General features: G+C 28.1%; 1 protein-coding gene across 1 annotated transcript; it reads right to left on the minus strand.

The window, feature by feature from the left end:
* Positions 1-727: 727 nt before the first annotated feature.
* Positions 728-9,995, minus strand: CCAP (Crustacean cardioactive peptide). The gene is made up of 3 exons (XM_065498552.1): positions 9,885-9,995; positions 1,403-1,466; positions 728-1,041 (listed from the first exon to the last, which is right to left on the minus strand). Exons 1-3 carry the CDS (start codon positions 9,960-9,962, stop codon positions 728-730), a joined length of 456 nt encoding a protein of 151 aa, XP_065354624.1. The 5' UTR covers positions 9,963-9,995.
* Positions 9,996-13,699: the final 3,704 nt, after the last annotated feature.

Below are 13,699 nucleotides of genomic sequence, written 5' to 3' on the forward strand. Positions count from 1 at the left end.
CATACATTTTACCTACCTACGGGTGACTCCTGAGTAGTTATGCACATTTTTCTATCCATTTACCACCAATTTCGTTCTCACGAACTTTGACCCCCGTGCGGCACGCCAATTTTTAACCGATCGAGCTGAAATTTTTTTTTAGATTTTTTTTTATCCTAACCTCACACAAAACTGCCCTTCGTTTTTGAAACAGATGAGTTTTAAATTTTTTCATACATTGGGGGTCCATTGGTATTTCCTAGAGGGGCTGTAAATAAAAGTTGTAGTCATGTAAAGTGGTTCAAATCTTAGCTAGAAACTTTTTACTTTAACTTAAAGCTCTTTTTTATATATTCTATAAAACTTTTTCCAGAAGACATTACCAGCTACATATACATATGTTTTTTTAAATTTCTTATTACGGAAAAATAAAATTTATAATTCGTTACCTTTTTCTTTATTTAAATATATTAATTTACTTACTTACAACTCCCACATTATCTTATTTTCGCTTCAAAGCTTAAATTTAACCAGAAATTGTCTCTTTCCTTTAGTTTTATAATCTTTATTACAATATTTTGATTTAATAACATAAAACTCCATTATACATTTTTAATAATTGCTTTAAATTCATAATTTATTTTTATTATATTACATTTGTGTGTTTATTTTATTTTGTTTTTTTGTCGCCATATCATTTTCAATAATTTTATTTTTCGTAAATTTCATTAAATATATTTCATTCTCATTAAACATTATCATTGTCCTCCAGTTTTTCCTGTTCCTCCTTCAGTAGTTGATTCTGTTGTAAATTGTGTAATCGCTGTTTGTTCTTTTGTCGGTAAATTTCCTTACTCGCCTCTTTAATGGCCTCATAGATCTTGGCCTGAGACATAATTTGCTTTTGAACATTCTCGACTGCAGGTTCGGCATTAATATCAATCAAATCGGACAGACCTTCGGAAATGTAATCGTTGCTATTGTACAGGGTTTTATCTTCAATTTCACCACGTTTTATAACCGGATATGGTGGGTGGGAAGAGGTACGCTTTTTGCCACAACCTGAGGAGAGTTTTAGAATTTATGTTATTATATGTGTTAGGTCAGTTCAGTAACTAATATCTGCTACTTATTACGAATTATTGCAAATTCTAAAAGTGATTTGTAATAAATTGTAATGTTTTTTAGTTACTGAATAAGTCTACTAAAATATTTTACTTCTAACTCTATTAAATACATAGTATTAACCGGAAATTAGCCTTAACTGTAGCACTTATTTAATTTAAAATATGTACTATTATTTAAAAACATATTCAAAATAAAAATGTAACTAGTAGAAGTGATTCCAAAATCGCAATAATATTAAAACTTGTGGTTAGTGCAATTTCAGGTTAAGGCTTTTTAAAATTTTATTTTGAGTCACCTGTAAATGCATTACAAAATGGCCGCTTTTCATATTTCCATTGTATGATGCCGCTTAATTTGTGCTGCGAAGAAATAAAACAAATGTATAGTAAATTAATAAATATTTAAACAATTTTATGTTTTTTAATTCATATGGTTATTTCCCATCTAATTCGGGGGTAGTTTATATTTATTCAAGTTGTTACATGTGGACTAAATTAAATATGTTTATAGGAAATGGAAATGGTGTTAATAAATATAGTTAAAAGTTTTATATGTTATCTGGTGGTTAACTCAAAAACGGTTTTTCCGATATTATTAAAATAAACTTAGAAAAATTGATATTTACATAACCTTTATTCCGTTTGTATATGTATTGCATTTTAATCGGCTCAGTAGTTTCGGAGTTATAATAACAAATTAAAGCAAAAAATAAATTTTTTCGTGAAATCACTTCACTTAGGCATAGAAGATATTAAGTTCTTTATCTTGTCTTGCAATATTCCTTCCCAGCTATTTTAACGGCTTGAAATAAATCGTGAAAATTTTCGATCCTTATTTCGGCAATTTTCACATTCTCAATAGGATTGATATTGGGAGATTGAGGAGTCCAATGAATAACTTGAATTTTATTGCTCTGTAGCCAAGTCTTCCATTCCATCAGAACTTTTTAAGTTGTATTTGGATTCGTCAGAGAACAGTACTGTCTTCCATTTTTGGACACTCTAGTCGATGTGCGCTTTGGCAAACTCCAGTCTAGCTTTCTTGTTCTTAGCTGATATAAAGGGTTTTTTTGCTGGTCGTCAACGGAATAATCCCACTTCTACTGCTCTTCTACGGATTGTTCTATCGCTAACGCATAATCTTAAACTTGTTCATACTTGACTAGGTGATGCTGTAGGATCTTTTTGAATTGCACTTTTGATCAAGGAATCATAATAGGCAACCAGTTTCAGGTCTTTAGTAAGAGTGATAACCGGCCATTGCTAAATTGGAGCCTTCAATGGTAAGTGGGATATGGGTGCATATGACTTCTATAGGTTGTGCGAGGATATTGAGGAAATAGAAACAGTGGAACATATTCTCTGTAAATTATACAACTGGGTCTCATGCTAAAATGGCTAGGGCTTTATCATTATAGGCTGGCTGTTTTTAGGTAACGGGACTATGTGAATGTCAATTTATATTATAGCCTGTCCTTCTTTTTTTTATTTTTCTTTGAACTGGCTTTTTCACTTTATTTTCCAATTTCGTTCATTCTTTTCACTTTAAGTTCACATCGGGTTATATTTCTAAAGGTTATCACAATGGATCCTATCTTACTCCAAATTAATATTAATCATACGTCTGGTGGACATTTAAAAGAAAATTTGCAATAGCTTCAAAACAGCTACACAAATATTTTTCAAACTAATTTAAAGAAATGATAGGGAACAACGAAATTAATAGAACAGAAGTATATCGACGGCATTTATCCAAAATGGTTTATCTGCAAAACCCTGATTGTTCAGGAGAAGCAAAAAACTGTTTAATTCCCTAACTAGTGAGTATTTAACAAATCGATCTTCTACAATATGATTGATAGGCTTCTACTAATTCCCTAAAATATAAATTATAAAATAAAACCCGTTATTCGCATTTTTACGATAGATAAACCATTTTGTCTTAGAAAATTTTCGATGTAAATATTAAAATGAAAAAAAGATAAGTTTAAATACTGTTGTTTTTCACTTTTAAATAATTTTAGGATTAAAAAAAATAGAAGATACTTATTTAGATCCAAATAATTATCTGTATGGTTAATGTTAGGATTTTTATTAATATTTATTAAATAAATTACATTTATTTTGAATGAAGATTATCATAGAATGATATTCAATATTTATCACTGCACAGTGGTTTCCCTTATATGAACAAGCGGTCAATAATCAATATCTTCAAAACTAAAAAAGGTAGGGTCTTCAAAATTTATCACCTCATAGCATGCCCGAAGAACTTAAAGTCCGCAAATTTTTTAGAAAAAATATTAACAACTGTAGCCACAGTAGCCCTTTGATTTTCCAAGGGTTAATTGGCTTTTAGATTTGTTTTATGAATTTTTGAAATAAAATATTTCAGTATGAAAATTCGTTTGTTTTAAACAATTTTAGTTAATTTTTATTCCATTTTAACTCATTTGAATTATACACTGAAAAAAAAAACTAAATTAAAAAGTTATACAAAGTAATATGCGCGATATTTTTCGGGTATGTTGCAATCTAAACTGTTTTATATGCTTATTTTTCGCTTCAGCATCTTCCTCCGACAATTCACCTATTGACACTACTACATGCTTGCACAGAGGGATTTTGGTGTCAAAAAGTCAATTTTTCAAACACTTAATTTCAACAATCAAATGATGCAGTTTTGTAGAGAAATGTTTAAAGATGAAATGTACACTTATAGTTTTAAGAAAAAATTTATTTTATTTTTAAAAAAGTCCATGCTAGTAAAGTCCTTGCAAGGGTGTTAAGCAAAAATTTACTTATATTTTCACGCAATTCAGTGGTTTATATACCATTATACACCTTTAACATATTTGAAAAATATAACATTTCCACATCAATAAAAAAAAAATTATGGGGATACCATAACAGTTAAGAAGATATGCCCAAATCTATAAGTCTCTAATAATTATTGTATGTTTGATTTTCCATGGAGAAAAAAATGTAGCCCCACTTTCCCCCAAGCTCTTTTTTTAATAAAATGAAAGGTGGGACTGTCTTGTTTCGATTAAAAAAAAATAATTGTTTTCTGAAGTTTTCGGGACAGGATGAAAACTAAAATTTTTTTGTCGAATAATAAACGAAATATCCATCGGCGTGACCGATTTTATTGAAAGTCACCATGAGTTCCTTTTTGGTATCAATAAATGTATGTACCAAATTTCTAGACTTTTGCTTGAATATAAACAATTTTATGCGAAAAAATCAATTAGGATTGTATGGGCAGTGGGCGTTGGGCGTGGACGATTTTGATAAAATTTCATTTTTTTTTTAACTTAGTCCATATAATTCTCTGTGCCAAATTTCAGCGCTCTACGACCACAGCTTATAATTTTTGCAAAAAAATGTATGAAGCCATCCCTCTGTGGGGCGAGTTAGTATATTAAAGATTACACGCCCATCCGCAAATTTCCGCAACTAACTTCAGCACTTTTATTATCTTAAGAATCTGATAAATACAATGAAAAAAACCCTACGGGGGAATATTGGGGGAACACATCTAAAACTTTAAGTAAACATAATGAAGTTATACAAAAAAGTAACAAATATATAGGTTAACTAAAACATTAATTTCACAAGAATTACAACACAAGTTAGTTTTATTATTTTCTAAAGATAAAATAAATACCTTTAACTTCAAAATTCATTGAAAATAATTTAATTTTGTAGACTACAGCAATTGCAAGACCGTTTTGAAGTGTACTTTTGCAAATCCAGCGTTCAGCTGCGCTTTGCAAATGAATATTTGCTCATGCTTTTAATTTTATTTTTAAAAAGTCCCGTTAGATTTCCAGCAAAAACCGGTTTGCCATTTAAAAGATTGGATATCTAAGAGACAATTTTTATGCATTTTGTCTAAATATTTTGTCATCGTTTTATTTATTTTTGGCCTATGGGCGGATCCACTGTGCACTGGTGGATATTGGAAGATATTATTGATGGGTATTTTTTCATTCGTATTGGAAGATCTTTGTACTCATCATTAAAACTGACTTTGTATTTTACGTAGGACGAATTCTGGAAAAGCGTATAATATTTTCATCGCTGACGTTTTTGAAAAAATTGTATTCTAAGTATAACGGTTTGCTTATTTTTTTGGCACCTACTATTACACTTTTCCGCGATATATTGATATAATCATTAGCTATATATATGGATTGGTCCTTCAACTTTTGCATGTGCACTGTCACATTCCATCTGAGTGAGTCCCTTTTCCAGATATTTTTGCTCACTAAATTTTTTTGTTTTCTATTGAGAATAGTCAAAAAGGTTCCGATTGACCTTTAGGCTGTGTGTCTTAAGATGAAATTTGCGGACAACAATTTTTGGCTAAAGTAATAAACTCACATCCCAATTATCAAACTTTTTTTTCGTTAAACTGTGTGAAGATAGAAACATTTTGAAAATATACATATTTAAATCAGCGTATTAATATTCATTAGACAAGTTGAATATGTTTGAAAATAATTACGTTCTTACAGATTTTTAATATACGACAGCTATGAAAATCTCGCAAATACATTGCAGATAAACCATTTGCCTTAAAAAAAGTGTGTATGTAGATAAACCAAACAAAAAATGTGAATAAGTCGCAAACAAATCAACATTTTGATCAGAAATTCATACCATAGGAAAAGTGCATCACGGGGAATAGTTTGGCATCAAAAACTAATTTTTACAAAATCTGCAGATTAACCATTTCGGATAAACGCCGTCGATATAATGTTTCTGAATATTTTTTAATGTCGAAAATTAAACTTTTGATGTTTGGCGGATACTCATTTGTATGAGTTTTCATTAACCAATAGTATTGTGTAATTTTGTAATAATTATTTTATAAAATATACTCCAAATTAATGTTAGTTATGGTGAACGTCTGGTGAACATTTAACCTTAGCCTTACCAATACCACTTCGTTTTTATTGGTTTAATATTTTTTTTTTAAATTTTGTTTCGATTTAAATGAAACTGAACAAATTTTAGAGTACTATAGAATTTAATAGAAACATTTTAAACTTTTTATAAGGTTCTTTCGATTTTTTAAAATTTCGTTCGTCGCATATATTTATAGAAGTGCAGTACCACCCGGGTGGGTATTGATAAACCATGTATATAAAAAAACCTTTGGTAAAGCGAAGGTTAAAATAAAATTTGCAATATCTGTAAAACAACTTATTATATTTCAACCATAAATAAAGCTTCTTCATCAAAAGCTTTTTATAATAAATATTTGTTTATTGTGAAAGGCTTTTTAATAAATATTATTTATGTATTATGTAAAACTTTTGGTGGAGAAGCTTAATTTATATAAGCTTTTTATTAAAAAGCTTCATCATTTATCATTCACAATTATTATCAATTATTTTGCAATTATTGCAAATTTTCTTTTAAATGTCCACCAGACGTATGATTAACATTAATTTCGAGTTTTTTTTATAAATTAATTGAAAATATTAAACGTAATTATTTAATAAAACAAATCAAAATCGAAATTACATAATACTATTGGTTAAGGAAAAATTATACACACGAGTACCTGATACAAATTTAAAAATTTAAATTTTAGACATTAAAATATATTCAGATTTGAGACAATAAAATTATACTATTAATAACTATAAAATACAGATTACTCATTTTGTTATTGCCTATCATCCACTCAAATTTGGTTGAAAAATATTTAGTTGTTTTGAATTTATTGTAAATTACCTTTTAAATGACCACTAGACGTATGATTAATATTATTTTGGAGTAATATTTTCAAAAATTAATTAAAAATATAAAAAGTAATTATTTTAAAAAGCAAACTAAAACCGAAATTGCACAATACTAATATTTAATGAAAAATTGTTCAGATGACGGCCCTCTTGATATACAAAATTTTGTTATTTTAGAAATAACAAAGAATATGTAATTTTGAGTAATTTGAAAATTTTAAATAAGTTTTTTATTAAAAGTTTACACTTTTATTGAGAGCTTTTATATGAAAAACAATTTATTATAATATGCTTTTTTAAGAAAAAATGAAGAAGTGCGCTTCTATAGTACATACCCCTTTAAATCTATCTATCTATCTACCAATATCTACATTTATTGATAATTCTTATGTTAAGTTACAGATTTTTGATATCTAATAGATTTATTGTTAATACTTATGTTAAGTTACGGCATTTTTGGAACAAAATAGCGGGCAAAAAACCTATAATTTTGAAAGGGCATGTTGAGTATATCATTTTTGTAGAATAAACTTGTAGTCCAGCTGGTCTGAGTTTTTTTTACAGTGGACCAAAGTTTTATTTTTTTTGTCAAAGCGAGCTAACTGAAAAAAGTTGTAAGTTAATGTGTGATCGATTTCTTATTATCAGAGTTACATTGTGGAAATTTATGGGGAATAACAGCTATATTTGTGATAGAATTCGGAATAAAATAAATACAACTTGCTGGCAGTAATTTTGCCCCTAAATAAAGTTACACGCATTGGAATTGGAACATGTAAAATGGAATTGAAATATGTAAAAATGTCCGTATTTTTTAAGTTTTTTTTCCAAAAAAGTCCCTTTAAAATTTCTTCGGTAGTATATACAATTATTATATGACCTGGAAGGAGAACTTAGTGCAAAAGAGTGTAAGTAAAAATTGGCTCACTTAATCGGACATAATTTTTTTTTTAAAACTTGGTTGAAATAAACATTTCTAACAACACGAAGCCCTGATCCTCGAAAAACACATAAATCATATGGTAAATAACGGGAACTTTTATAAAAAAAACTCAGTTTTTGGAACACATTTAGGACCGTTTTACGATTGCCAGTATTTAAAATAAAAACTGGCAAAATATATAAGGGCCTTGATTTAAGGACATTTAGATCTATATTAGTTCCAAATTTTGTTATGAAATCATTAGCTCCTTCTATAAGTATATAAATATTACTGCAAGAAGTTACAATTTTTAAAACAAGTCCTTCAAAATGTTTAATTTAGGACTTGAACCAATGAGGTACGGAATAAAAAATTTAGTAAAAAAAGGCTGAATGATTTTAGAATATTTCAAATTTACGTTTTGTTGCTAGTTGGAGTTCATCTTATACATGATGTTAAACATTGTCGGACATCTTTGTCTAACATGGTAATAAACTTTTTGCGTATTTATAAATGCGACAATCATGCACTGTCAGACTTCAAATTAGCCACGTATCAAACTTTGGACAGATTTGTGTAATTCCCTAAGACCATTTGATTAAGCAAAGATTCGGCAACGTTGATAGTGCTGGCGAATATAATACAATTTGTTATAATTTAGAAAAAATTAATAATTCATTTACTAAAGAATTAGTTACTCATTTTAAAACCCGAATTAATGAATTAAGTAAAAAAGTTCTTAATACGTTTATATTGTAAACTAAAGAAATAAAAATTTTAATTGTTTTATAGATTGTTCTGGGGAAATCTGATCAGAATATTTCTAATGAAATATAATGATGGACTTTGTTTTCGAATGTTTTTTTAACATTATCAATACTTGAATTGTTAACATTAACGTTATTTTCTGTTTTTCCTTAACAATAAATTATTAAAAAACCTACATTAAAACTTCATTCTTTACTTTTTTTAAAAAAATTAAATTATTCGATTAATTTTAAACGTGTGATCGAAATATTCGAACAAGTTTAAATCTCTTATTCGTTTTATTCGAACAAGAGAAAAATCGAATAATTTGAATACCTTATTCATTACTAATAACTGGTGTGTCTGTTAAATAACAAAAAACTATTACGAATTATTACAAATTTTCACACAAAAATTTTAAATTTGTATTGAAAAACTGGAAAATTTATAAACAATTTGTTATAATTCGTAATAGTTTTATGTTATTGAACATACCAAATTATTTTTTGTCGGTTAACTGTTCGAATAATTCAAAATTGGCGATTTTCAAATAACAAATAAACCGATTAATTTGTGTCGATTAACCGATTAAACGAAATTTCTTTTTTTTCACTTTAACATATTTTTTTGTATTTATTTTTCCATTTTAATTCAAATGTCAAAGTAAAATTACATATTTGTTCATACATGTAAATTAACAAGAGTTAATTTACATGTATTTGTCGGTTGAGAACATGATAATAGATGAAACTGGAGACACTACAGAAATAAGTTTTTATCAGAACTCATCGAAATTATTAAAAGTATTTAAAATCTAAAAAATCCAAAAATTACTTCAATGGTATAATGGAGATTTTATATTCTTAGAAAAAAACTAAAAAAATAACTGAGATATTGGATATTCTTTACCATGCCTTACTTTGTATTTAAGTACAGAAAATTCGTGGATATATTTTCAGTTTAAAATTTAAATAGAAATTATTCGGTTAATCGATTAATTTAAAATTAACCGATTATTAATCGATTAAATCTTAACCCCGATTAATTATTTGCTCGATTAACCGATTAAACCAGAAACCCGATTAATTGAATACCTTAGTATCTACTTTGAAAGTTTGCACGAATATAGAAGAGGGTTCATTTATCTCTTTAGATTTTAAAGAGGTTTATTAAATTTGAATTTTGAGTCGGGGTTTTGTACTTTATATCCCAAATAAAAAAAATGTGTATCCCAAACAAATGTGTTTTGTAAAATTTTTACGATTTTACATCTTGATCACATAATATTTATAGACTGATTTCTGAATACAATATCAGAAATAATTAATACTTTTATAATTTTCTTCTTACATTCTCCTCAGCTTCAGTAGCGTAACACAAGTGAGCACTTAAAAGCCACAACAATAAACACGGTTTAAATGTCAACATATTTGTGTTTGTTTTTTTTTAGTAAATTTTTTTTCCCAAATTTATAAAATGTTTATTTTTTTTAAAAAATTTTATTTCAATAAACTATTTAAGTTTTTTTCACTTCCGTTTGCAACTGGAAATCTTGGCTAAACAACCGTTATGTTCAACGTCTAGCGTTGAATTGCTCCTTAAGTACGGCAATCAGTGCATCTTAAATTTTGATTTCGTACGCTGCTAAATACACACACATGGGAACAATGCTACAGTTCCACAATAACATTTGAAATACACTTAGAGAAATATTTTTGGTTTAACTACGAAAGATGTTTCTAGCAATAGTTTTTTGGAAATAAATCTGATATTTCTGAACGTAGCAATATATTTTATTCAACAACAAGTCATTGGTTCTGACGAAGTCACATTAAGAAAATTTATACATATTTTTTGGTATGAAAAAGTGCAATATTTTTGAAGGACGGAGTTTTAAAGTGGCATATTTTTGACTTGAAATTAAGCACACACATTAAGTTATCTAAATAAGTTCGGAATACAATCTTTATTTATTAACAAAACTCAATGAAACTTTCAACGTTTTTTAAATTTGTCATTCTAAATAACAAAGTGTAAAAAAACTTTTCAAAAGGTCAAAGGGAATCCCGCAATTCCTAAAAATTGGAAAATCCCATAAATGGTATTTTTTACAATTTTGCCATAGGATCCAGATTTCCTTCAGGGCTGGGAAAATACTTTGGGGATAAATAGGAAACACATCAGGGTTTCAAAAGCTGCTTTCCGTTTTCTGATCCCAGGTTTGGGATTTTAGAACATGTGGCCCAAAGTTGAAATTTTGATAAAAAAAAAATAGGTCACATTCCGAAGGGACATGATTTTTATAACATAATGTTCTTATATGTTCTTAAAGAAAGTGTATTTTTAATAAAAAAAAAGAGTTAAGTAACCTTTTCGGCCAAAAAACAGCAAAAATTTATTATTTTTTGAATATATAAATTGAAAATCATTTATTTTTGGATCCATAATTGCTATTGCTCTGAAATCTTTTGTATGTTATTCGTAATTTATTTGTCAAACTAACAAAAATTCGAGTCCATTCGGTTCAAAAGTACGATCTATATTTTTAAAAAAGCGGACAAAGGTTTGGCAAAATTTTAAAATTTCAATTTTGAAATGCCTATAAATCGGAATTTATAAGAGATAAATACCACAAGCAAGCATATTTCAAGATCTAGCTGAGCGCTTTCCAAAAATATAAAATTCTTTGAAATCGGATGGGAAACAAAAAAAGGACACGTGTTTAAAAAATTAACATGTCGAAGGTACCCTACTTTGAGCCCCCATAGCGCCCCTGGATCAGCTGTAGGTCCCATCCAAATAACTTAAACTCGAAAACTCGTCGTACCAGCCGTTTAGAAATGACAGATTTATTTCCACAACATTTTGATTCTGCCCCACTGTGAACTGGTTGAACATTTTGCAATGATGTCGAGAAAGCATCAGACAAATCATTAGTTCTGGAATATAAGGTGGGGTAAATAGATCAATTTAAATATTCTTACTTTTTTACCTCTTAAAAACGGTGGTTAATTTCCTTTAAATAAACCGGATGTTTTTATTAATACAAATAAAAGCTCTAAGTAGTTTTAAAATTGTAACAACTCTTTATTTATTAAAATTTACAAGAATACGGTTGATGTTAACTCAAACTGTGATTAAGATATACTGACTGATCAACATCTTGCAGGTACTAATTATATACACAGCGCCATCTTCTAGTAAATTCTAGTAATATCTATTTCTATAATGATCACCCAGAGCTTTTAAAGCTGCTTCACAGATAATATTGTCATCATACTAATATAAGTACAAGTTTTTATCGAATAGTGTCCAGAAAAGAGCCTATACAAGTTTTTATCTGCCAACTCATTTTCGTAAGCTTGGAAAAGCCCTATACTTTTCCTTTCAGTGTACTCAAATGCTTTTGTTACTTGTTGAATGTTTGAAAATGTTTTGCTGTAGTTGTTGTTCTATTGACTTTTCGTTAACATTTGTCCTGCTGCGTTTGTAAAGTGTTTTGGTGGTCATTTTGGTTGGTGGTAATTGCTTTTTGTGTTTAACTGAAAGATTTCTTGCTCCTCAATGTTGATTGTTCATTTTTTTCTTCTGTTTCCATCTTAAGCATGCGTTGGTAAATGCCTGTATTACTTACTGTTTCCTTACCATAGGTCAAAATTTAATTTTATTTTGCAAAAAAAAAATCAATTTATTTATAAATTTAATAAGAAAAAAAGAAGCGACCAAACATTATTATGTTAAAGTTCTGTATTCTAAAATTATATTAAATACATTTTATTTTGAATTATTAATTAACCTCCCATTAACACGAAGTCTGTTTAGGTGTTAGCTAATAGTTATAATTTCGGTTAAAATTATTTTAGTATGAAAACTGTCAGTAATGGAGGTTAGTTTGCAAAACAATTCACCTCACTTTGAAAATATTATCATACATTTTTGAAAAAATATTAAGGTAAGAAAAATACACTCTCAGGTCAATTACCGTTACCTATAAAATACCATTACCGATAAATTCGTAAATACCTATGTATATCTTCAAATACCGTTAGCGATATTATATTATATATAATTATTGTAAATTTTATTAATAACTAGCGGATACCCAGCGTATGCTACTACGCTAAAACATGGTATTTTCATTATTAACAACTCAGTTTTTACTAAAGTAGAAACAGAAAACTGAAAATATTTTCGAATTAGAAAGGAAAATTAGTCCAGGAACCATTATGTTTCAAAAAGAATCGCATTATGCGAAATTGACCCGTTTTGGTATTTTTGTTCATTATTAATTAATTCATTATTAAATAACATTTTTTTTAGCATACATACAAAATATTTTTGTAAAAATAATTACCAAAAAAGAGGAATCAAAACTTTTTAGAAATTTGAAATTCTGTAAAATTTAGTTGCAACCCCATGTAAATACAAATCAACCCAAAAACATCTCAGCACTCGCTATCTGAAATTTCATTAAGATATCTCCAATCGTTCACGATCTACCGAATTATTTAAAAAAAAAATGTTTCTAATACACTGTGCATCGGTGTACATTAGGGTGAGCCTATTTCTTTGGAAAAAACTTTGTCGGTATGGTGCCATAAATTTTTCGATAGTTTTTGGCATGAAGAAAAAAATGTCCACTACGAATTTTCCAAATTTGAGAAAAAGTAAAACAATTGACATTTATTTATAACCCAATGTTGGTTTTCAAACGCAAAATTTGTCCCTTTAATTATAAGATATGAATGTGAAACTTTAATTTATCCATTACAGGGACAAAAACTATGCTTTTAAAAGAAAATAAAAAAAAAATTATTTTTCCTCCCCCCTTCAAAACACGATTTACACACATTTAATATCCTTTGAGTCAATATGACCCAACAAGCGATATTACAAGTTTAATTCCACTTTACCAATTTTTTCCTATTGAATATAATTTAATTGAGTTCATTTTCATTCAGAATCATCGATCAATCATTTTTTCAGTCAAATAATCAATAAAATCGCTTTCATTCAAAATTTTATAATTCTCTTGAAATTTGTTTTATGATGATATGGTAACGCATTGACACTTCTAAGCGGGAAAAAATTATTGAACTTCAGTTTGTAGGTATTCTAAAAGGCATACTTACACATTCTAAAAGATCCGATACTCATTCCACACT

Source organism: Calliphora vicina, chromosome 1 (genome assembly GCF_958450345.1).
Source record: "Calliphora vicina chromosome 1, idCalVici1.1, whole genome shotgun sequence".
NCBI classification, from domain to species: domain Eukaryota; kingdom Metazoa; phylum Arthropoda; class Insecta; order Diptera; family Calliphoridae; genus Calliphora; species Calliphora vicina.

What these genes read in the sequence shown, in the direction of transcription:
- CCAP (XM_065498552.1), bottom strand. Translation starts at nt 9,962, where the DNA reads ATGTTGACATTTAAACCGTGTTTATTGTTGTGGCTTTTAAGTGCTCAC. An exon ending in CTACTGAAGCTGAGGAGAAT is followed by an intron (nt 1,467 to 9,884) that starts GTAAGAAGAAAA and finishes ATTTCTTCGCAG; the next exon opens with CACAAATTAAGCGGCATCAT. An exon ending in ATTTTGTAATGCATTTACAG is followed by an intron (nt 1,042 to 1,402) that starts GTGACTCAAAAT and finishes AACTCTCCTCAG; the next exon opens with GTTGTGGCAAAAAGCGTACC.